Source organism: Dermatophagoides pteronyssinus, unplaced genomic scaffold (assembly GCF_027571235.1).
Source record: "Dermatophagoides pteronyssinus isolate colony J.1.1.1.1 unplaced genomic scaffold, Derpt_VIB-CSIC_2022.12 sq0007, whole genome shotgun sequence".
Taxonomy (NCBI): Eukaryota; Metazoa; Arthropoda; class Arachnida; order Sarcoptiformes; family Pyroglyphidae; genus Dermatophagoides; species Dermatophagoides pteronyssinus.
Window position 1 is genome coordinate 2,394,615 of NW_027461531.1, and position 27,398 is coordinate 2,422,012.

General features: G+C 26.2%; 1 protein-coding gene across 1 annotated transcript in view; it reads right to left on the bottom strand.

The window, feature by feature from the left end:
* Window positions 1-27,398, bottom strand: part of LOC113792659 (uncharacterized) — a 77,887-nt gene that overhangs the window by 10,267 nt on the left and 40,222 nt on the right. The window contains exon 3 of the mRNA XM_027342578.2: window positions 10,403-10,532. Coding sequence (XP_027198379.2) covers window positions 10,403-10,532 — 130 coding nt within the window. The remainder of the gene's footprint in view (window positions 1-10,402; window positions 10,533-27,398) is intronic.

Sequence of the window (27,398 nt, forward strand, 5' to 3'; positions counted from 1 at the left end):
TTTATATAACGATCCAGTTTCACGTTGTAATATTCTACTTTTTCTTCAATTTCTGATGGGATATCTTCATTTTCTGGAATCAAATCAAACAATTCATCGTTCAAAGACCTCAATTCTGTACGCAAAGCTTCTGCCTGTTCTATATCCCATCTCCAATCTGTCAATCGAGAAACGCTTCTTCGACACGCTGTTAATTTTTTCTTTAATTTGTCGGGGACAGAAATCATATTGGCAAATTTTTAAATAAATTCAGGTTCCAAAATCTTCAAAATTTTCAAAAAGGTTCACAAAGTAACAAAATCACAATATCACAAAATCACAAAATCACAATATTATATCATAAAATGCCACGTGTTACATTTAATAAATGTGATAAAACAGAAACAAATTTGTTCGATTAAATTAGTTTATTAAATGTTGACGTATTGGCAATCAAAATGAAATGCAAAAAATTCATGTTGTTTAAATACATTAAAAAAAAGAACAAGGAAAAAATGTTCGAAGTTCGAGAAAATTCATTCGAACTGAATTTTCTCACACATAGATAAGAAGAAAAAAGTAAATAAACTAAATTTCATAAGATATAAAATCATTTGTCATCGTTATCCTTTTGTCATTGTCATTTATATTATCATCATCACCATCATCATCATCCTACAACTATAAATGAAAAGTATCATCATTATGGGTGGTTTGAAATAAAGGACGAACTATGTGCGTGGGTGTCTAAATGTAAACTATTACATGGAACAAAACATGATACATGTCTGGTATACATGTTTATATATATGAAAAGAAACATATAGTTTAATGGTGGGTGAAAAAAAAATTAGACATCATATTCCAAAATAAAAAAAAATGAAAAAAATAGAATCAAACTAGCTATGTAATGACATTAAAGTTCCATAGACAAGGTCGGCAAAGACGATGATGAGAATAATAATATAAAAAAAAAAAGAATTTTTGTGGGAATTTTTTTTCAAATTTGCGAAAAAAAAATTCCAGATTCTTTAGCATTTGTGAATCGAAAAACCGATGAAAATAAAGGTCAAAATGTCGAGACGACAAAATGAAAAATGAACAAATCATGGACTAATAATTTTTATTTTCTGGTTATTTTGTTTTGTTAACTCTTTTTTCTGTGTGTGTATCTCTTTGTATGTGTTTTGTTATATAACTTCCTGTTTGAACATCGTATTCTTTTTGTAAAATGAATGTGAAAAACAATTGTTCCCGATACGATATATTTGTATTTGGACCGATTTTTTTTAAATATATTCTTTGTATGTCATTATGATGATGATCATCATCATCATTTGAATGGTTGGCTGATTGCTAGCTGGGTATGCGAGAACAAAAACAAACGAGAATCATTTTGACTATTATTATTATTATTATTTTGTCTTTTTATAGATCTAGTTGAATAAATCTTGTTTTTAGTTTTTTTTTCTAGTTTGTTCTTCTTCTTCTTCTTCTTTTTTAGTGTTGATGATGCTTCTTTTTTTTGTTGTTGTTGTATATTTGGTTATTGTTAACATTTTTGTTTTTATTCTTGAAAGTTTTTACATTCTCATTTGTGTAAATGATGCTTGTAAGTTGATTTTTTTTTTTGGTCGGGGCCAAAAAGAACCAAAAAAAAATTCTATTGAAAAACAACAACAATGATACATAGAAGACCAAAAAAAAATTTATTTGAAAAAAAAACAAAATCGCCAGACTTTGTATATGAAATTCGACAATAACAACAGCAACAATAATAATGATAATGGTAACTAAACTTACAAATTTTATTCAAAACACATTCGACATTCGACAACGATTACATTCAAATGTCCAAATAAACAATGGCGAAAAAAAAGTGGCCCAAACAAAAAACTAAATTTTTTTTTGTTTTGTTTTTTTTTATATTCCATTTCAATGTTGGTGGTAACCACCATTGTCGTTATTAAGTTGGTTACTATTCTTGCTAAAAGAACCAAAAAAAAGCAAAAACAACAACAAAAGTTTCTATTTTGCTGAAGAATTTTGCTTGACTGAATTTGATCAGACCAATATGGAATTTTGTTTTGTTTTGTTTTGTTTGTGTTGTTGATGTTTTTGTCTGTCGAATGTTGTTTTTTATTATTATTATTGTCAACTGTATTTCCTTGATGTTTATTTGCTTTTTTTTTAGGTTGATTTGATTAGGATGACCTTTTTTTTATTGTTGTTGTTTTTGTTGGAAATTTATTCATTCTTGCTCTTTTTTTCAGCCGAAAAAAAAACAAACAAACAAGTGTTTACTTGTCTGTAGGTTTTAGTTTATTAATCAATAATATTCAGAAATAGTTTTTATTTGTTTTTTTTTATTCTTCAAAAAAAAAGTTTTCATCTTTTTTTAACCATTTTGAAATCGGTTCGATAATTATCGATCATGATGATGACAATGATAATGTTGATGATAAAGTGAGTGCCAACATTAACCAAATAAACCAACCAAAATCTAAATATATTTTATTTGAAAATAAATGGATTGTTAAATGTTGTTGGTTTCCAAAATGAATTGGATCAATAACAAAGAGAGATGGAAAAAAATGGTTTTTTTTTCTCGTTTATCATTGAAACAATTTTTTTTGGATTGTTTTTTGTGGTTTTCTTTTTTCATTCCGATTCATTCTGATAGAGGAAAATAGTGTGACAAAAATAAATAAAAACGAATCGATTCGTTGCTATTGATATCCCCAAATGATTGAGAAAAGAAAAGAAAAGTAAATGAATGATTTTCAGAAAAAAAATATCAACGAATTTGAAACGATATTTTTATTTTACTCGGGAAATAAAAAATATTTAAAAATTAACTGTAGACTTTTGTAACGAGGGACCAACCAACCAACCAACTGAATGGTTTGTTTCAGTTCTGTTTTGTTTTCAATGATAATTTTAATTTTTAATGAAAACAAAGACTACATTATCTATCAAAAATTTTGATATCAAAAACAAAACAAAGCGAAAATGTTCAGTCACAAAAAAGTCAAAAACTTTGAAATAATACTATAAATAATGTATTGATGAAATCCGATAAATAATAATGAAAATTGATCGAATTTTGTTTTTTATAAAGAAAACGATATAGGGCTTTTTTCTTAATTCTGATTGAAAGATCAATTGTTTACGATCGTAAACCGATATTCGTTTGTCTTCGTCTTGAGTAGAATCCAAAATTTTGTTTTCAAAATAAACATAGATATTGTATAGAAATATACATTATATTTTAATTGTAAAAAGTCAACTTTATCATTGTCAAATTGTGTGGAAAAAAATTTTCGTTGTTTTGCTATTTGATTCATTCAAGTTGCTGAATTTTCTTTGATTTCTGATTCCAATGAATATTTCAAATGAGAATAAGGAAGAGAGAAAAAAATGATTCATTTTGATCACACAAATGATGAAACAAAGATTGAAGTACAACAATGTTTGTCGAAACAATGACAACAAGCAAATTTAAACCAAAGTTGAATGAGAAAAAAAACAAGTAGTACGAATAACATGAAGATGCAATCAGAAAAAGGAAAAACTTTAAGATTAAAATGAATCGTTTTTTTCTGGGAAAACTTTAGAAACAACTATCAGACAATATTGTGACTACAATAAAACATGATCATAATGATGATGATGATGATGATGAAATATAGAATTGAAGAAAAGTCTAAACCATTATCTAGAATATTCTTTACAGTATGTAGTGTATTTGTTTCGGTAAAATTGATTGAACTGTAAATCAATGAGCCGAATCTAAAACGGTGATTGCTTAAGTTTTGTCATTTCATGATAAAAATTGTATTAAATATGTTTTTTTCCTGTTCATATATTTATTCTTCGATGATTATGTTGTCTGTTGTTATATCTAATGGATAGAATGATCAACATTAGTAAGGTATATGTGTGTGTGCATGTGGCATATGTTTGTTTATTTTTATTATTACAATTACAATGAGCATAAATCAAATTAAATATTTCGATAGATATTAAACAATACTATATCCATATAAAATGTATATTAATTATCGATAAAAGTAAAACGCACACTAAATGGATAAATTACTGTTTCATTATCTATCCGTGTGTGTGTGTGTGGTTAATCAGAATTGATTTTTAATATTTAGAAATAAATCTAAACAATAGAACATAATGAAAATGTTAAATGATAATAAAACAAGAACGAGACAGTATATTCAGTGTATTTCATTCATTCTAATACTGAAAGATATGAATAGAACTTATTCTTGTTGAAATTAATTTACAATGAGAATAAGTTTATAAACACATTTATTTCATTATTTATTTTATTTTATTAATTTTCTATTTTTAATATTTAAGTTTTTTTTCAAACTAAATACAATGTTATGAATTTTAATTTTGAAAAAAAAACTTATTTGTCAAAAATATGCAGACACATAAATATACTGTAGTAACAACTATTTCATATGGGATAAGAAAATCGGAGGTGGGGATGGGGGAAATTCCAACTTTTATTTCTTTCAATTCATTTTTTTATATATTCAATTTATATGTGAAGAATAAATATCAAAAGAAAGAAAGAAAGTGAAAACAGAATTTCTTTATTATTGTCGCCGTTTTTTTTATTTGTTGTTGTTGTTCATCTTCATTATCATCACAGTTGTTGTTGTTGTTGTTTGATGTAAATTTTATTTTTTATTTTTTATTTTCAAATTTTGTCAATTCAATCAAGCCGAGCTACAAAAGGAAAGAGTGAAAAGAAAACTTCCGACAAAACATTTCAACATAGATTATTTGAAAGATATGAATATTTAGTCAAATTCAGTGTTTGTTGAATGTTGTCATTTTTTTCAACAATTTCATTTCAATTATTTTGTTTGTTTGCTTTTTGCATTATGAAAAATTGGTAAATAAAGTTTATTCCAAAAAAAACACTTGATTCCAATTGATATTATCTAATAATGAAATTTTTTTAATAGAGCAAAAAAAAATACATAAATCGTACTAAGCATTTAGTTTTCGTTTGTATAGTTGATTTGATTTGTTGCTGTATAGAGATTTGAAAAGAATACATCAACAACAACAACAAAAAAAAACAAACGATAAAACAATGAAGAAATACGGAAATAAACAAGTGACAAGAGAAATATGAAAACAAACAAACGAAATGAAACAAAACAAAATAAAATAAAAACTTGTTCCATCTTTTTTTGTTCATATCGCAATAATATCATTGTGATTTAAGACCAAAGCACACATTGAACATTTCACCAGATGCCAATTCATCCAAACAAAAAAAAAGAAATATCTGTCATTTTGGAACAAAAAAGGGGAATCATTATCACTGTTGCCGTTGTTATCATATAAACAATCAACGAAGACGACGACTAAGACAATTGATAATACAATGAAAACAGTAAGAGAAAAAAAATGTAACAAACAAAACATATATAAGATATGATAAAAGATGTGAGAAAGAAATAAAGCAGAAATAAAGACCTTCAAACAATTCGGATGAAAAATTGAAAGATCTTACAAGCGATATCCGAACGGATAATACCCTATACTATTTTTTTCAAAGAAATATAATAAGCGATGATAATAATAATGATGATGATCAGAATGACAACAACAACAACGACAAACGACAACAGAAAACGATGATGATGATGATGAAGCAATTTCAGTTAGATTTCTATGACTACTATAGAATATTACACTATTGACACAATGTGTGAATGTGTTTTCAATCTTCTTGAATCATATATGAAACGATAAGCTTCGAGTGTAAAATGAAACAAGTAGGAAAAAAAATGATGATGAAAGAATGGAATGAGAACAAAAAAAAAGAAAAAGAAAAGAAAAGACTAGACCAAGCAGACAGATGAAAGATATTGAGAAAGTGAGATAGGAAGTAAACGATTCTTTTTTTTCATTTATGTTATGTGATGATTTAGATTAGAGTTGAAATTTCATCATCATCATCATCATCATTGATGATGAACATTTATATTTCTTACAATAATGGTATCAAAAAAAACTTTTTTTTCTTGTTGTTCCACCAATATTTATTTGTATTGCTTGTATATATAGTTCAACAATTCTCGACATATTTTTGGATATTTTTTTTTGCATCATACACAAAGTTCAAGTGTTTGTATAACAAATGATGATGTTGGTGATAATGGTAATTGCAATGATGATAATGAATTATTTTAAACAAAACAGAAAAAGAAAAATCAAGTTAAAAACAAAAATTTCTTATTACATAGATGATTTCGATTAATAATCAAAAACAACACAAAAGAAGAAAATGAGAATCATTGAGACAATACTGGTTCATAATTAACAATCTGTTAGTTTTCTTTTCATATATATAAAACACATTACATAAATGTCAAATGTTATAGAATAAAATAAATTTTACACAGGAGAATATATAAGACATGGAAAATGAAAGAGAAATGAAAATAAAAATAAAATAATAATTATTATCATTATAAAATGAAACAAAAAAAAATTATTATATTCAGAGAAATATATTTCTTCATTGAATAATTTTTGGCTGTGTGACATTAATAGTGAAACAAACGAGAGAAAAAAATAGCGAAGAGAATCAAAATGATATATTTAACCTGTTTTTTATCATGACAATGTTAGTGACAAATCATCTTTATTTTTTTTCTTCATTTTCATTTTAATATAATGAATAATTGATATTGGAAAGAAACTACAGAAATTCATTGATTCCAAGGTTTTTAGATATTAAATAAAACAAAAAAAAAGTAGAAATATTTAGGTGCAAATACTGGATGAGAAGAGAAATTTACCTAATTGAATTATAACTTGGGTCGACCGACGAATATTTTGGAACAAAAAAAAACGGCAACGATAATGATGATGACTTGATGGTTGCTGTTGTTGTTGTTGTTACTGATATGTTGATAATTCACCAAATGAATAATACTTGAAAAGCACTGAAAAAATATTATTATTAGGTAAAACGTATAGATATGATGAAAATCGACAAAAAACAACAACAACAACAACAATAAATGACAATTTCTTGGAAACAAGGAACCGGATTATTTTCCGTTGTGTCAGTGGTAGGGATAATTGTTAATAGTGGCCTTTGTTCATTTTTTTTTCTCGAAACCGAAAAAAAAATTCTCAAAATGAATTTTTTCTTGTCTTCATATAAGGATGATGGAACATTAAATATGATACTAGACACGCACATACACATAAACCACACATACACACACAAATATACATTATGCCAAATGAATATTATTATTATCATTTGGAAAATAAATCATGATCACGGAATAAAACTTGGAAAAAAACAAGTAACAGCAACAACAGCAGCAGAATTCTCGTGAAAAGAAATCAGCACCACCACCAACAACAATAACAACGAAAAGCTCTTGAATATTATGAATGGCAAAAAATATAAGCTAGATGTGTTTGATTTCAAGAACATCTAGGTTAGTTATCTATTTGGTTGATTATTTTTTTTATATATTCTCTTTTCAATAAAATATTGAATGTGTTTTGTTTGTTGTTATAAATATTGAACACGTTTGCATTGGAATGGAATAATCTTTCTTCAATTAAAAATGAAAACACACAAGTAAATCAATATAATTGTAATTCGTGTCAAAAAAAAAGTGTTTAGAAGTTTGTTAACAAGAGAATATATTGACAACATTTTGTTATTGTCAATATTATTCAATTAAAATTGTCAGTCGATTCGAGTGTGTCTAGTTGTTAAACAACAACGAAAAAACTGATTGTCATTTTTAGGAAAAATAAAAATGAAAATTATCTCGACAACATGTCACGGAATGAGAATTGTAAATTTTTTTTTTGCTAACGATACATGTGTTAACAGATTCGTTTTCTTCATTCGTTCGATTACACTAGCCACAGTGATATTATTCGTATGCTATAAAAAGAAACTATGTATTCAATCATCGTTTGTAGATGATGATTTGGATGATCGAAAGATGAAAAAAAAGAAATGATTATAGCCAAACATGATGGTTTAATCAAAATCAATCAATCCATCAAAATTAAATGAGAAAAAAAACGTAAAGAAAATTGATGTTTCGAAATCTAACGAAAAGAAAAAAAAATTGAGCAAAAAACAAACAAACAAACAGAAAATGGTTTGACATGTATAAATCCCACAACGAAGAATCAAATCAAATCGAATCGGTGTTGATGATGATAATGTTAATATGTTTCATATGTGTTTCAGATCTTTTTTTTCGAAAAAAAAACTTATTATAGCCAATCTGTCTGACAACACACACATCTGCTGTGTTTTTCTCATCATCAATTTTTATTCTTTAGTGATCCAATTTTTTACTTTATCATCTGTTGTTGTTGTATGATATATATTTTTTTTTTTTACCCCCGGTAAATTTTCTTATTAAACATGATGATGAAACTGATGAGACAAACAGCCAATTTTTTCTGGTTGTTTTTTGTCGATTAGTTTAATCGAACGGAATATAAAATGATACAGAAGCTAATTACAATTAAAATCATATTGGAATTTGAATCTATCTGAATAGAATAGAAATTGCCAAAAAAATAACAAATTGTAAAAATAAGTAATTGGATGAAGCAAGCAAGTGAATAATGATGATGATGATGATGATGATAATGATAATGAGATAAAAAACAGATCAACAACAATGGCAATGAATGATAAAAATATTAGAACGATATAGACAGAAAAGATGAAATTATCATTTGATCATGATAATCACATTGGTGAATAAAATGAATGAATAAATGAATGATGATAATGATGATGATAACCATGAAAAAAAAGATACATTCATAAAAAGTTTCGCGTCATACGCGACCATGAACCGTGAAGATTTTTTTTCTTCTTATTTTTTTTGGAAATGAAATATACTTGAAATTGTCATCATCATCATTTGATATTTTCATTATTTCTATTATGAATTTTTTTTCGTTGATGCATATTTATAGGAAATATTAGTATGTTTAGAATAGCTTTGGCTAGAATTGTCAACTGATGTATAGATTTGCGTATATTTCAATCTTTTTCTGAATACAGACCAGAATTCAAGAATAACAAATTATCTGAATTTGGCTGATGTTTGCGAATAATTTTTGTAAAATCAGAGGAAAAATTCGCAGAATAAAATAAGACAACAGTAATAATTTAGGCCAAAACTATGAGAAAAAACTTTCAAATTGAATGAATATGATTCTGATTGATGAAGAATGGGACTCCAAAAAAGAAAAAGAAAAAGAAACATGATGATGACAAGTTCCAAGAATGAAAAATCTATAGGAATTTTTGAATATATTTTTTTTAATTTTTCCTACAAATTTCAACATTCACATTAATTTTTATAATAGGGGTTTCACACTAGCAGCAATGTGAATGAAATATTTCAAATGCAATATTTCACTACATTTCAGCCTTATGGACTGAAATATTGCATTTGAAATATTTCATTCACATTGCTGCTAGTGTGAAACCCTATAAAAGAAATTCATTTTAAAATGTCTTGAATGTATGTATAAAACTTTGCAATTAAATTAGATAATCTATATTGTTAATAAATAGTAGAAAAATGAAAAATGAAGAAAAACGATTCAACCATTTAGAACAAGTAAAACGACATCAATTATTCATTTATATGTAAGGGGTTGAAAAGTCGATTCGAAATGTTGTATTTTTTGGAACATAAATTGAAAAAAACGAATAATCTATGATTATGGAAGCGATAATTCATCATCTCTATCTTCATTAACAATATTTGTTGCAAATTTTTCTGTGTGTTTGTTTGATTAATAATCAAGGAAACAAAAAAAAAGTTTCGATCATCAATGAATAAAGTTTATGCAATCTAAAAAAATCCAATTTTTCAAAATTTTTTCTTTGATTACGAATTGAAAAAAAGCAAACTTTCAGCATTTTTTTCTTCATATCTATAAAATAAAAGAATTTTCAATTCAAAATATGAATGCTTGACACACACACACTAGAAAAATCAAAAATGTCTGAATATAATGGCAATGTGTGGTTGCCGATGGCATATTTTCATTTGTTACAAATCTATGGAAAAAAATTGTCAAAGAAAAAGACAAAAACAAAATCAAAAAAAGAATAATTTTTTTCTTGAATCAGACATGAATGTCAAAATACTTGAATCAAAATAAAAGAGAGTGAAATAAAATGACAAATTCACACACACACATACACACAACAAAAAATTAATCAATAAAATGATTCGGTCGTCAGATGATCAAATGTATACTTTTAAGAATAATAAGAATATTCATGGGAAAAGAAAATAAAGAAATAATCATTTTAGGAAAAGAAAAGAATAAAAAGAATTTTTGTTGTTGTTACCATTCTGTAGGAATCCATTTCTTGGTTTGGCACCTAAATAGGCCAGATTGACATTTGCTTTTCGACCATCAATAATTGGATTGGCATCTTTGACGGCTCTTTCAGCCGATTCACGATTCACCATTGTCACCTAAAGAAATATTAAGATAGTAAAAAAAACCAATCATTATTATTATAACAATTTTAAATGTTGCAAAAATAGTTTTGTTTTTGTTAAACAAAATGATCAGGAAAAATAATATTGAAATCCTGCCGTGAATCAGTTGTTTATACAAAATATGCATATGAAAATCTAATCAATTTAATTGTATTCAATGATTTATCGATGTGTGAGTGTGTATACTATCACAAAACCAAGATCGAATGGGAAAAAAGAGTGAATTATAATATTGATACAAAAAAATATATTCTGCAGTATCGGTATTCAATCAGGAAAAAATTGTTCATCTTCAATTTGTTACTATTCTCTTTAGGTTGCACAACAAAAAAATTAACGAACAAGTTGTACAAGTATGTAGAAACATGCAATAATTTACATATTTTCTCAATTTATACATTATCATTTTTTTCCATCATGAAAAATTCAATATTGTTGAGATGTGTATAGCACACACACTCATATGTACACAGGTCAAATATTACATCTTCATAGAAAATTCTCTCATAAGAATCGTGAATCAAATAATAACAACAATAATATTTTTTTTGTAGTTGTTTATTATTATCCAAAAGTTAATAGAATAGAAATGAATTTGATACATTTCTTCCTTAAAAGTTAGACAGAAAGAAATCTAATCTAATACTAAAAATCATAGACATCAAACAAACAAACAAATATGTAGATTTTTTTCATTCCAATGGATTATTATTATATTATAGAATAATGATGATGATGATGCGGTCGAATCATTCTAACAACGATTCTATCTTTTTTTTGTGAATTCAATGAAGAAAATTCGCTGTTACAAATACAGGAAAAAGAAAAAGGAAAAATTTCAACAAAATGAACAACAATAACAAATAAGATGGCCAATTTTGTTGTTGTTAGTTTTTTTTCACTTTCATTTTGAAAATATTGATTCTTTATATGAGTAGGCCTTGAGAAGTATGAAGGAAGAAAACAAACAAAACTACAAAATTCAACGTATATCAAATTTTCCACATAAAAATGGATAAGTTTTATGTATCTTTTTTTTCATTTTATTTTGATTCCGATTTCAATTCAAAAAAAAATGAAAATGAAAATGAAAATCAAATTGAAAATTTCGAAAATGAATGAAAGTGAAATTTTCTTTTCTTTTCTTATTAGTTTATTTTTCTCTAGCCACTATGATATATTCAAAAGATAAATTTTTAATTTAAATTGATGAATGGATGAATTCACATATACAAACAAACACAAATAACTATTCTAGATTCTACAAACAAACAAAAAAAAAATTTCGTTATTCAAGCCACAAAGGGCTCTGCTAAATCAATTTATACATTCAGTGTATATGTTTGTTTGGAAATCCCAGAGTGTACACACAAACACATTGTCTAATAGAGCTTTGCAGATCTGATAACCAACAAAAAAAATCGAATGACGACAAAATTGAAATTGAAAAAACAACAACAAAATTTACGAATAGAGATAGGGTTAAAAAAAATTTGGTTACCAAACAAAAAAAAACTAAATTACTGGTCTGAAACATTGATTTTTTTTCCTTATTCATGAATTTAATGAATTCTATAGAATTTGAAAGTATTGAAAGTAGAAAATTCTACTTTTTTTTGGCATCAAATTATTTTGAAAGTCTTCATGAATAATATCCATTCAATGGTCAATAATAATAATAATAATAATCATTCAAACAACATATAACGAAAAAGATAATCATCATTATTTAAATCGTAACGGATATTTATGTATATATCATTTAAATTTTTCGAATAAAACAACAATAATAATCCATTTATAACCGGGAATATATTTTTAGTCTGATAATAGACTATAATTACACAATGATATCAACAAAAAAAAGAAAAAGAAAAATTCTATGTAATATAAACAAAACAATGATGATGATTGAATCAATTAACTATCATGTATGAATAGGCAAAAAGAATGAAAGAAAAAAAATTCTGTATAATGTATGAATGTAATAGATGTATAAATGTATACCGTGATATAAATGCATAATGTTTACAACCATTAGAATTGTTGTATGATAAATTTTGATTCGAATATTTACAAAAAAAAATGGAATCATATTCGTTATTGAAAGCAGAGATTTATTATTATTCTGATTATAACACTATGATTATTATTCTCTTTTTCTCAATCTATTTGTTCTCTTCACATTTATTTGACAAACATTTTGTTTGATAGAATAACAAAAAAGTTAAAAAAAATGTGAAAGAATGAGAAAAAAAGGGGATAAAAATTATTCGCTCTGTTGGTCAAATAAATGGATCTAGTTGGTTGGAATCGATTCCATCATTACACAGACGGTGAAAGAAAACAAGAAAAAAGAAGAGGGAGAGAGAGTGAAAAAAATAGGAGATATGGTTAGAATGGTATCACACAGCATCTAAACAATTTTTCAATCGAAACGTTTCACACAAATACTAACGTTTTTTTTCTCTCTCTCTTCAATATGACAATGAATTTTAAGATTAAAGAAAAGTGAAAGTTCCATCAATCGGAATGAAATCAGTTTCAACAGAATGGAAATAAAAATAGAAATAAACTTGAAACATTCAAACAGTCAAACAACCGTAAAATCATCGCTATTCTAGGTCTTCATTGTTTGTTTGTTTCGTTTTTTTAACGATTCTTGGAATTTCAAAGTCACTTAAATAAAGAAAGGAAAAAAACATACTGTGATTGTTTCATCGACAATAGAAAAAGAAACAAACGATAAAGCCAAATGATTTGATACATAGCTTGTTTCTCATCTATACTTTATATTTATTCATCATATCATATCATACATGCCAACAAAATACACACAAAATATATAAAAAAAACAGTGACCGTTAAAGCCATTAAGTAAATTATAATTAACCTACTTTTTCATTATTCTGAACACATATAATAATTATTATTATTATAATAAAATGCACCATTTTTTCCCCCAACGTACATTCATGTCAATAGTGGTGGTGATGAGGGTGATGAGGGAAAAAGCAATAGGGATGGGAATATATAAAACACGTTTGGTTTTTTTTTGGTATCGAACAAAATAGTAGTAAAATAGGGGCGTTTCGATCATCACAAGATGATGATCAAGATTATCATCGAACGAGAGAAAGAAAAAAAAATCCATTATCCAAAAAAAATAACCGCATTTTCGTGTTATCGTTCAATACAAAAACCACAGCCAACAAAAAAAACCGCATGAATTACTGAATGACCGATAGAATTTTATTTGTAATGTTTCTATATCAGTGTATAAGAGTATATATTGAGAACCAAGCAAACCACAAGAGGAAAAAAATCAAATCAAAGCAAGTAAAGCTTGAAACCGAACAACTGCCGTAATGATGAGACAAAAATGTTCAACAACAAAAAAAAGTCTTCATCATCATTATCAGTATTATTATCATTATGACGATTATTATTATCCCCTGGTGAACCTTGAATATACAAACAAATAATACAACCAAACAGAATCGGTATTCTTTGTATTACATTAAGAGAGAAAAAATCTAAGTTCATATTGTTTTTACTGTTTCATTTCTATCTCTCTTTCTCTCTTTATAGCAAATAATTGGCGCCAAATTTTTTCTCGTCGTTGTTTTTGTTAAATGTTTCGTTACATGTTTTTGTTTTAGTGATAAAGTTGTAGTCATCGTTTTCTTTTCCTTTTTTTTGGCTTGGAACAAATAGAATTCACTTCATATTTATTTATAAAAAAAGGAGAATGTTGAAGTAAAATAAAAACAAAACAAAACATTTTGTTGATGAAAAAAACAAAAACAAACAATAAGGGAACCTATCCTAACCGTTCTGGAAATAATAAAAATAATAATGATGATGATGATGATGTGTTCATTTAGTTGATAAAGAAACTAATGTTTTTGTTGTAGTTTTTTTTCACTGCCTTTAAACCAACCAACCCAAACATGATATACATTGAAACAATCATTAGATACCAGTGTGATATGATGATGATATAATATTGGTACTTGCAACTTTATAGACATTTATGACAACGGAATGATGATGAGGACAAAAAAAATTGACAATAATGATAATCTGCATTGAAATAGTGTTGTTTTTTTTGAATTAACCCATAACTTGAAAAAAAAGCATAAAATCAATAGAAATTCTATAATCGATGGAATGAAACAAAACAAAAAAATCAACTAATAATAATAATATAAACTTGCAATTAAAATGAATTATTAATGATGATAAGATGAATTTGAATCAATAAAAAAAAAGTGAAGAGAACAAGCCATAAAACTATCCAGGAACGATGATTCAAATAAATCTTACAAATAACGATTAATTATTCTTTTAATTTAATTTCAATTCGAATTTCAATATTGATATTTGTTTTACTTTATTTCAAGAACAAGAATGCATGAATCTTCATCAGAATATGGATGATTCAAAATGAAAAATTCAATAAAGAACTGTTCAGTATAAAGTTGTTGTTCATACCATCATCCTGATGATGATGATGATCACCATCATTATTAGTTAACCCCATGCAGTTTGTATTATTTTTTCTCCTTTATCGTTTTTGTTCTTGTTTGAAAAACAAAAACAAAGGATTTCTTGTCTATTTTTCTTTTCTTTTTTTGTTGCTTGTTGCGTGAGAATAGATTAATTATCTTAGTCATTTTCTTTGGTGTATGTGTGTGTGTGTGGAAAAATTCGTGAAACAATGAACCAGAAAAAAAACAATAGTAAAATATTCTGTCTGCATGCAAGATTAGTTTGCTATTCACTTTTTTTCATTTAATTTTTGTTTTTATTTCTAAGAGGAAATCTTTGCGAAACGAAATGAAAAACAAATTTGTTGGAAAAAAAAGATTTTGGGTTTTTTAAAAGAAATTTTTTTTCCTTTTTTAATAATGACAAAATAAAGTTATTCTCGCCAAAAAATATATTAGAAAACGTGCCTGTACTGATATCATCATTGTCATGGTTATGATTAAAATGAAATTCTTTTCAGATTTGGGTCGAAAAAAATAAAGCTAAGCTTTATCAAAATGTTTTGTTTGAAACCGTATTTTCTTTCAATTCATAATGATTTTAACGTATAAGAATCTTATGGATCTAGATGTTTTATTTTTAACTTTTTACATAAAGTTTTTTTGTTCCAAAATACAAAAAAAGAAGAAGAAATGAATAAACAAGCCATCGGGGAAACAAAAATGTTATTTCTTTTCATTCATATTGAATAAATGAGAAAAAAAAGTTACGAATCAAGAAAACAAAGAAAAAAAGATGAATGAAACTTTTACAAATAAAAACAAATTCCTGTTCCTGTATATGATGTGCTGTTTTGTTTTGCTTCTACTTTTTTCTTTACGTGTTTGAATCACAAAAACTATCATAGATGAAGTGAATTGTTATTTGCTGCTGGCCTAAAAATGTCTAGCATCATCATTCCATGTTATGCAAACTCTTATGTATCGCACATAAGGAATCAATAGTTAACCAATTTCTCCCCCTATCATCTTAATTTGAATTCAACATTCTCAATTGTATTTTGTGTTTTTTTTTATTGAAGATGAAATGGCACGAATCATATTATACAATATACAACAACAACGATGAAACGACATTCGACAAATCTCTGGACAATTTAAAAATGATGTTTTTTTTTCTTCAAAACAAAGAAAAAAAGAATGAGGGGTAAATGAATCACACAATCCATAGACTTATATAACAAGAATATTCTTCAATAGCCGCTACAAATTGTCAAGAAAAAGTTGGGGAGAAAAAAATAGTAGAATAGGATAGAATAGTTGAATAAACGAAGAGAGTAGATGAATAAAAAGAAAAAAGAAGAAGAAATGAATAATGATTCATTCAGATTGAATGTGAATCCCAAAAAAATTTTTTGTTTTTGTTTGATATAAAAATGATTTTCATTTGGATTATTTTTTTTCATTGCCGACAAATGAAAAATCCATTCATTGAATGATTTTAAAATGGTTGTCAATAATGATTGTCGATGTGATTAGGGTTTTTATTAATTGAAGTAAACACACGCACATACACACAAAAAGAATCAAACAACAAATTAGAAAAAATCTCAGTTTGATTTGTATACACTACAATTATATTTTCTTCTATCTTTATAAACTATTTCCCAGAAAAAATAGGGAAAAATGTTAGATACAGAACAATCAGATGAAATGAAATCGAAAAGTTATTGAACAAATAAAAAACAGAAAGAAAGAAAATTGTTTAGAAAAAAAACCGATCCAAACAAGATAGACAATTATCCAATATGGCTATTATCATTATTATTTACGAAGAAAAATATAGATGATTTTCCGAACAAATATTGTTTATCAACAAATTACTTATTTTTTTCCAGAACAAAAAATTAAACAACAACAAAAAGAAAAACTTCAATTAGATTCAACGCATCCTTTTTTCAAAAAATAAAATAAAATAAAAAATAAAATTGCCATTCGTTCTTATCAACAAAGAATCGCTCCAAATAAACATCAAGAATGAATTACGAAAGAAATTCTTGTTGTTTGTATGTTGTTTATGAAATTATTATTTTTCTTTAAAGTTTTTTTTTGTTTGTTTGAAATTTTTTTTCGAACGGTAAATTATTATTAGTATTTAATGGTGATCATCATCATCATCATCATCATAGCAGTAATCATCATCATCTTTATTTTGGAAAAAAGAAAAAGAAGCAATTTCCTTTCATATCAGACCCGATATTCTATTCTAGATTCGGGTTGGGAGAAAAAGTTTTCATTGATGTGAATTTCCTTGGTTTTTTCAATTAAAAAATTGAATAAATTTTTTGTTTTTTAACAACCAAAAGAAACTTTAAAGTTGAGTTTGACCTATTTTTTTACATTTTTTTTTGGCTGAAATGAAACTATATGAAAATTGTTGTTGTTGTTGTTGATGTTAATGATGATGATGATGATGGTGGTGATGGTGGTGGATGGAATCCATCGGGACATAATTAACCTTTAAACATAGGAAAATTAGAAAAAAAAATACAGCAATTCGTGAATGTGTGCGTGTTTGTTGAAAGTCCACGATGATCATAATGGTCATAATGATCATTTTTTTCAATTATAAAACGTTGAAAAACAAAATGAAAAATAATGAAACAAATATTTGTTACAAATATATTCAACTCACGAAAAAAAATAGTGAAAAAAAGGATTGTTTTGCTATTTTTTTTCTCAAAGAAATTATCCAAACATTGATGATGATTATCATTGATTTGTAATTGGATAGTGTAAAATCAAAAATAAAAACATGTCACACACACACACACATAGGAAAACATTAAAAACATATAGATCAGGACAAGGAAATGGAATCTAATTAAATAAATAAATTTTTCACATACACAAACATGGAAAGACACAATAGACAATTGTAATGAATGAGACAGACAGAGATTCAACTCAATTAATTATTGTATATGATAGTCATAATTGTCAAACAAGTATCATCATTTTCAACTCAGTTGTATATTGTGCAAACTATAAACAACAATATGGTCGAATGGATTTCATAAATTCTATATGACCATATTTTGCTATGATGATGATGATGATGACAGCTTAAAATATTTTTTCTTTTTGCTGTTGCAAAGCACGAATATATATTTTTTTTCATTTTATTTATTTCGTTTCCTCGTTCATTTCGTTTCATAGAGATTAAAATTCGTCAACTTGGAAAATTTTTTCATTAAATTCATATATTTTTTCATTGATAATCTCTACATACGTATATGAATATTTGTTTCTCAGTGAGAATTTTTGATCACTGATCGTCATTCTATTTTTCTTTTTCTTTTTTTCAGCGATAAAGCGTTAAAATTTGACGCACACATTTGGAATAAATTCTGACAGACACACACACACGCTCAAAAGAAAAAAAACAATTTCATTTTTATTTACATTTGAATAAAGCAATGAAAAAATGGAAAAAAAATAAAAATAAAATAAAATGTTATTATACAATGTTGATGGAATTTATCATCATCAACAAGAAGCAGAAGAGAAGGTCACCAAGGAGATTCATTTTTTCATTTATTATTATTATTATTATTTAGAAAAGAATATACAATTTTTTTCTGGTTGATTCTGTGTGTTTATAATTTTATGTTGAAATCATTATGATCACTTAGGAGGTTGGTTGGTGGAACAATGATGATGATGATGATGATGATGATGAAAAAAATAGAGCAAAGATAAATTGAAAAAAGACGATTTAGAAATTTATAGAATTTAAAATCTCTTATTTTGAATAAACTTTCACAATGACAAGCAATGAGAAAGAAAGAATGAGAAAGATAGAGAGAGAGAGTGAAATGCATTTTATTCATTTGGATTTAGTTGAATTTTTCATTTACTGAATTTTCATGATGATGATGCTTGATCTGAATACGGAATAACATAATCATCAATACAATCATCATCATCATCATCATCAACAACAACCACGAAATCTTCAACAAAAGAAATAAAAAAAATTACTTTTCTAAAATGTAATCACATCATCAATGTGACTGGAATGGAATGGAATGAAATAAAAGAATATTTCAAAAAAATCTTGAAATAAGCATTGTAAACGTGATGATTCAAGTCAAATTTCCTGATTTTATTTTATTTTTCTCTACAATCCAAACAAATTACATGGAAATGTTCATTGTCAATCGTTGTTAACCTTTCACCTTAAATAGCTTTTTATTCTATTCTAATTCAATATAAATTAAAATTAATGATGATAATAACGAAACATGAACATAGACATTGTATAAACAATGTTGAGTGGATATGTTGTTGTGGGTGATGGTGGTGGTGGCGGTGGTGTCATCTCATTTAAGTCGTTTCAACTCCATTGCATTTCATTATGAAATGTACCCAAAATTACTTAGAATATAGCAGGGAAAAAAAGCAATAGACGGATATTAGATGAGATAAAATGAAATGTGAACGAAGAAAGAGTTAACGTGACTTGAATATGTGATATATGTTTTTTTTTCTTCAGTAATTTTATTCACATCCCCATTATTTTTTATTCTTATTTTTTGTTGTTGTTCATCAACATTGCCAAGTTGTGTTTGATTTTGAATGTGGAAATTGATATCAAAAGAGGAAAAGTTTTTTTTTCTTCCAGATAGTTATTACCTACAGAGAGAATCAGAATATAGCATGAATATTATCATTTGTAGAATGGATAATATTTATATTCATAAAAGTGTGTTACATCATTGAAAAAAAATGAAACTTTATAGATTGATTGAATCTACAAATATAACAACTGTTTGCGTATGTGTGTCTATCTGTTTATTCTAAAGCAGTGGTTTTTTGAGAAAAAAAAACAAGATCACATTTACAATTTCTTCATAGTTGCTGAAAACCATTGGTCCATAGACAATGAATGGATGTCACGATTCGAATGTATCATGGATTTACTCAAAGAATTCTGAATGTTGTTGTTCATCCTGAACACAAGAACATATAGTAAGTATAGGAAAATGATTCTATCGAATTCAAATATTATTTTTACTACTACTTCAATATATTTAATATTCGATATTTCAAGATTGAAGAAAATTGAAAATCAGTTATTTATGATCAACAGAATTATCGCCAAATATCATCGAATAAATAATAAAAGACCATTATTAGTTGAATTTTTTTTCCAACATCATCGATATCAAATCCAATAATCAGTCTGCGATCAATGAAGTAAGTCGATCGACCTAAAAAACACGACTAAAGTATTTTTTATTCATTAAAAGATTTAATGAAAAACTTATTTATCTCATTTTAAATGAAACATTATTTAATTTTCATTTTATCATCATTCATTTAAAGAGAATAGGGGAAAAAACCCTTTGGATATTTTTAACCATGCAGCCATTCTAAAAATAAACTATTTCTATACTGATAGTAAATTGCTATTCTTACACGACCAACAACAATAATAATAATTCATTTTTCGTAGAAAACAGAAAAATTTGATAATAAAGAAAACCAATGAATGGGACAGAAATATATATGATGTGTGAGCTTATTGGTGGAGAAGCTAAACAAAAATAATAATAATAATGAAAAAAAAGAAAAGAAAATTACATCACATACAATTTTTTTCAACTAATATTTAAAGCAACACACAAACTATCGTGAATTGAATGAAATATAAATTTCGATATGGTCAAGAATACTTAATAATATAGGAGAGAAAAAAAAACCAACGAACAATTCTTTTTTTTAACCATCACTTGTATATAACATTCAGATTAACAACAACAAACAACTAACCAAAGCAAACCAACCAAACGGATAACAAGAATAGTTTTGATAGCACAACAAACATGATGATGATGATGATGAAAAGAAAATCGAATCTTGAAATAATAAAAAAAAATGAAAATTAAGAAATTCAAACACAAGTGATCAACAGTGGAAAATTGTTTTTTCAGATTGTTTTTTTCTCCTTTTTTTTGATCGTTTTTAACCTTATTTCAAATCAATTTTTCCCAAGAGAATGAGATCGAAATGAAATCCACTCCTATGTTTTGTTTTTGAAACGTATCACATAAAATTATTAATGGAATGACCAGAAAACGATAAGTGTATTTTTTTGTTAAGGGTATCACAAAGGAAAGGAGATTGAAAGAGAAAAAGAAGTATAATGATAAAGAATATAATTAAATAAAGACTTTAACATTTTTCTAATATTTAATGTTTGCTTAATTTCAGAAATTGAATTTTATTTATAAAAAAAAACACTTTTCTTTTTTTTCATTGAATTTGTTGAGGAACATTTCTGGTAAAATCACAACCGACACACACAGGAAATCGACTGTTCATCATGTTGGTCAGTCTAGAAAGACAGAAAGAAAAAGAAACTTGTCCAACCATTTGACATTTGAACCTTGTTGTTGTTGATAAATGATGTTGTTGTCAAACACAACTTTCCAAAAAAAAAGTGTCGAAAATAAACCAAAAAACTAGTCAAGCAAAACGTACCAAAAAAAAGAGCTGCAAAAAAATAGGTCAGCTAATTTATTTTCCTTCAACGCAACAAAAAACAAAAATTTAGTTGAAAATTCTTTTGTTGCTCAAATTTTAAACGAATTTCCGCAATTTAAATTAATTTCGGGAGCAAGCAAGAAAAAAAAGGATGTGGCAGCAACCGGCAGAAAATTAGAAAAATCTGATCTTATGAAAAATTATGATTATGATAATCACCATCATTATTATTATCGAAAAATTCTAAGAGTTCCGATTTCATTTCAATTTTAGAAAGATAAAAAAAAGAAGAAAATTTCTTTCATCACCGGCTTTTTCCCAATAATGATGATGGTAATAAATTGTCATCATCATTATTATCATAAAGTTTTTTTCTTCTTCTCAATATTTCAAATTATTTCTTCTGATCATAGATTATTTTCATGTAAAGAACATGGTTTTTTCTTGAAAAAATAGATATGGTGATGATAATGATAATAATAGAGTAGAAATGAAAATCTATAATTCTTGTTTTCAAAAGAGAAGAAGAAAAATCGACCATTTTTAACATCACCAAGAATAAAATGAATGAATGAATTTGCAGACACTATTCAGAATCAATTTTAATAATTTTCATTTTTTTTCTCTCTATTTCCATGGAATTCATAACATTTGTTCTTTTTTTTATACACATTTTACTCATTGATTTTTGTTGTCGATAAAACGACGACGACTACGACGACGATGATTATGATAAAGTGAAGCAAAAAAAAATTGATGTTTATGGTGAAAGAGCGAGTACACCACAAAAAACAAGAAGAAAAAAGTGAATCTCTTTCAAGGATTTTTCTATTGAATTTGTGTGTTTGTTAAATATATTTACATCGTGCTTCATTATTTAAAAAAAATTCTTTTATATAATCATTGATTGTGGATTTGTTGGCAAAAAAAATTGAATCAAATTGAAAAAAAAGAACAATATGGCCTCATTTAAATTGTAATGTGTACATCTTTTATCTTTTTTTTTCCCATTTTGCTATTCATATCTATTATATGTGTTTGATGATGGTCATGTATGTTTTCTTTTCTTTCCATATTTCTTTATCTTGGACATGGTCTTTATTTTTTTGCTTTATGGTTTCCTACATGTTCATGTCATGTGTATATAAATCTTATTTTTTTCACCAATATTATACATATGTTCATAGCTATAGAAAAGAAAAGAAAGAATAGAGGATGATGAAAAAATGTAAAACCAAAATTTCCAGACCAATGAACATTATCATCATCATCATCATCATCATGATAATCATCGTTGAAAAAAAATGGCAAAGTGGCCCAAACAATTTTAACGAAACGAATATTTTAACTTATTCTATTGATCTTTATATATTTCTTTTGGGATGTTAACGTGTGTGCGTGTGGATGCTGATCTTAGACAGAACAAATATTTTATTTTTTCACATTCAATTGAGTGTGTGGACCGGATTTTTATGTTTTTTTTTCTTTTTTTTTTGATGTTTTTTGATGATAGCAATCATGTATTGTTCATAGATTTATTATTATTGAATGTTTTCAGTGTGTGTGAAAAAAGTGGGCTTTCCTGTATTGCATTTTTTTTTTTTTTTTGATTTAACGATTCACTTGTGTATAGAATTGAACAAATTCAAATTAATTCACACTTGAATTAAGTGAAAAAATAAGACTCGAATAAAACAGTCGATGAACTGATCAATTGATTTTTTTTTTGGTTTGTTCATTTTGCTTCAAAACAAAAATCAATCAATTAATCAAACGATCCAATATCCATTTCGTCTATATATTTGAACATTAGACCGATCAGTAAATCAATCAATCGATTGATTAATCATTGATCAGAATCAAATCATTAAACAAATAAATAATAAATTCAATAAAATAATCTTAGGTTAACTCGTTTGTTACATGATGATAAATTCATAATGTAAAAAGATAATTTGATCAATGTAATAACAGCCGATCAATGGGGAAAAAAATCTAGAATCTTGGATCAAAATTCTAGATATGATTTACTGTGATTAAATATTCACATACAAACAAAAAAGAAAAATAAAATTCCCTCTATATATATTTTTTTTTGTTCACTTCGGTACATTATGATAATAATAATAATAATACGGAGATGTGTGCCAAAACCTTTTTTCCATGTTGGCCATGATTGATATTATGGATACACAAACATCATCAACCATCTTCACACTAATAGGACCAGAATTTAGAACATAGAATATAGGGCGTCTATGTAAACAATCAATCGAAATATGTACACAAACAAAATATTGGGATTTTGTTTCGGTAGAAGTTCCAGGAACTTTTTCAAACGAAAAAGAATGAGTATTACTATAATTCAACAATAACAACAACAACAACAACAAATCTCATTTTTTTCTGCATTAATACCCCGCGGGTTATCAATGATTTTATAAACAAAAAATTTTCAACATTAGGTTATGATATGAATGTAGAATATGGGGTAAATAAATCTCAATGTTTTTGTGTGAGTGAAATATGAGAGGAAAAAAAGTAAAAGAAAGAAAACAAACAATACCGGAAAAAAACAACATACAACAACAACAACAGTGGAAATATCTAGCAAATTTATTCACCGCTGTACAGCCATATATATGTTTTCAACAAAATGAAAACGGGAATTATATATCCGATTTTTTTTCCGAAGCCTGATTTTCTTCCATTTGTGACTATGATTTGTTTGCATACTTTATTCATGTTCATATTTATATACGGCATAATGTTTTATATTTTATTTTGAAACGAAAAAATAAAATCCGAATTAAATCATCAGGCAAACAAAACAAAACAAAACAACAACAAAAAAAGATTTCATACAGAAAATGTGGAATCGAAAGATAAAATCTCAGTTAATGATCAAAACATGCAAACAAAAAGTGCTTCTTTTTGATTCGTCGATAAAACATGAATGTAGGATTTGAAAGCAGAAAAAAAAGGATATCAAAACTTACAATCTCTTGATCAATAAACATGTTTATTCAAATAGAATGATTAATTAACAATAAATGAGTATTTTGGATGATCAATGTCTATTAAGTACGGATGATAATAATCAATTTTCGTTGTTTTGTTTATACAAAAAAAAAGAATCTATAAATATGTAATGCGTTTGAATTATAAAAATTTTATTCCATGCGACAAGTACTGCAGGAATAATAAGGACATATGATTTAGGATATTGGCCATGATAAGATAATATACGTTACAAGATTATGGTTTTTTTTCACAAATTGTTCTATCCAAACATACAGATGATAATAATCTAATTGCAAATAATCAAAATAAATCAGACCAATTGACAAAGTAACAACAACAACAACAGCTAAAAATATTATCAGTGACATTTCAAAGAAAGTATCATATTCAAACATAAATACGATAATAACTGAAATCCAATACCAATAAAACATTTACTTATAGATCGTATTTGCAAACAAATAGATAAACAAACAAACAAAATACAAATATAAAAATAGATTGAAATGAATTGTAGAAAATAAACGGAACAAATGAATGTCGATTTTGATCATCATCGTCATCGTCATCGTTGTAAATAACAGTGAAATAAAGATGTAAACAACACCAACGATATGAGAAAAAAAAAGAAATTGGACAAAAATAAACAAACATTACTATTTTCGATTTTGGGTTCCAATTCAATTTCTTAAGTAAATAATAATAAAGTGTGAATCTGGATCAACACACACACAAGAATATTTTTTTGAACAAAAAAATTGGTAAAACGAAAAAAAAACGTTCAGCAAATTTAATAGAGAGTATTTTTTTCATATAATATCCAAATAATGATGATGATGATGTTTTCAAAATGAAGTAAAAAAGAATGAAAGCAACAACAACGAAAAAAAAACTCATATAATTTACATTGCAAAATATTATTAGTCTTTTCGGATATCGATAACAGAAGAGGCACATAAGATTTGGACATTATTATAATCATCATGAAAGAATCGAATTCAAATCGTTATTCAAATTGATTGTATATTTCCAATTCCAATTTCACACGACATATTAACATTTGAGTATATTTGATGAGTTTTTTGTTTATTGTGTTGTTATTATTCAAAAAAAAAAAAAGAAAAGAAAATGAAGAATTTGCTTTACAATCAATGAAAAGAGACCATTATTATTATCATGTGATATGTTGCATATGCCAGTATATGAATATATTGTTATTATTCACATGCAAACAAAATATCAAAAAGTTTTCTCGATATCATTCGTATCAATGCCGAATAGATAGAGGTTTGAGATGGAAGACAAAAAGAATTATTATTCCGTAATATTTCAAACATATAAAGTTTGATCATCATCATCATCATCCACATCATCATAATCACATCATACATTGTTTTGATTTGTGATTAGATTTGATATGCGAAATATTTGTATATTCAAAATTTACAATCAGAAAATTATGGATAAGAAATAAAATTCTGATGAATAAGCGTTGCAACACCAAAGAATCAATCAAGAAGCAATCAAAAAAAAAGTTATATTATCGAGTGTAGGAAAAAAAACATAACCGGTATTCATATGGTAGAAAAAATACAATTGGTTTAACGATAATTTGTAATTCAAAAGAGAAAGATATATAGAATTCGTATCAATCAGATTAATCAGCAACAACAACAACAACAATTCGTAAAAATGCAAGACAATCAAAATGATAGACGAACAAACAAACAAACAATATTCTACTAACTTTAGTAGTATTTTTTTCCACAGAATAATTCCTGATATGTTATTATTGTTGGCTTAAATGATTTTATTTTTGAATGAATCTAGAATTCAGATACAAACACCAGATGTTTTTATATTTTAGCTTTTTTTTTGTTGTCTCTGTTGTGTGCATAATGATCGAATGTCTAGATATAGTCTAAAAGATTGAATACGATAATAGTATTCCGGAAAAAAAAGATGATGAGAATAAATATTTGGAAAAGAAAAATATGGTAGAAAACCAAAAATTTATCAATAGAAATTTTGTATTATTTTTTTTCTAAATTTTATCTTGATGAATAAAGTTTCATGAATAAAATGTTCCTTATATGAATTTATTTGTATTTTAATCGAATAGTAAAGATTAAATGCAAGAAAAAAATAGAAATATATTTTATGCGGTATTTTAATTCAACCCATTCTTGATACAATTTTCGGAATTGAATGAGAAATCTTCTGTGTGTGTGTGTGTGCTGGTAAATTTTTGAGTACAAGTGTCAAACTTGTCAGGTTTTTTTCCTATGTAATATTCCGGGTCGCCATAATATTATTCATATTTCAATGTGGAAAAAAAATGTCAAATGTATGTCTATGGTTTTTGCCTTTATATAAAAAAAATGATGAAGAATATATAAACGACAAGCAAATACAGAGACACAAGAACGATAAATGTATGACAAGCGAAGAAAAAATAATGCCAAAAAAATGAGATAGCTAAATATTGAACGAAAGAAAAAAAAACAATTTATTCTCACTCAGATTCTTTTCATGAAACACATGCACAAATCATTGAATGTTGTTGATTTATGACCGAGGTTTTGTTTCATATATGATTTTGGTTGATGTTTGTGGTGAATCGAGAAAAATCGACCCATTTTTAATAATGATAGCAAAGCAAAACAAAACAGAATCAACAGATTTTGATAATCAATATTTTCATATTGTATAAGTTCTTTTAACAGGAATCGATCAAGCAATGAGAAAACAAAAAATCAAGCCCAGAAGC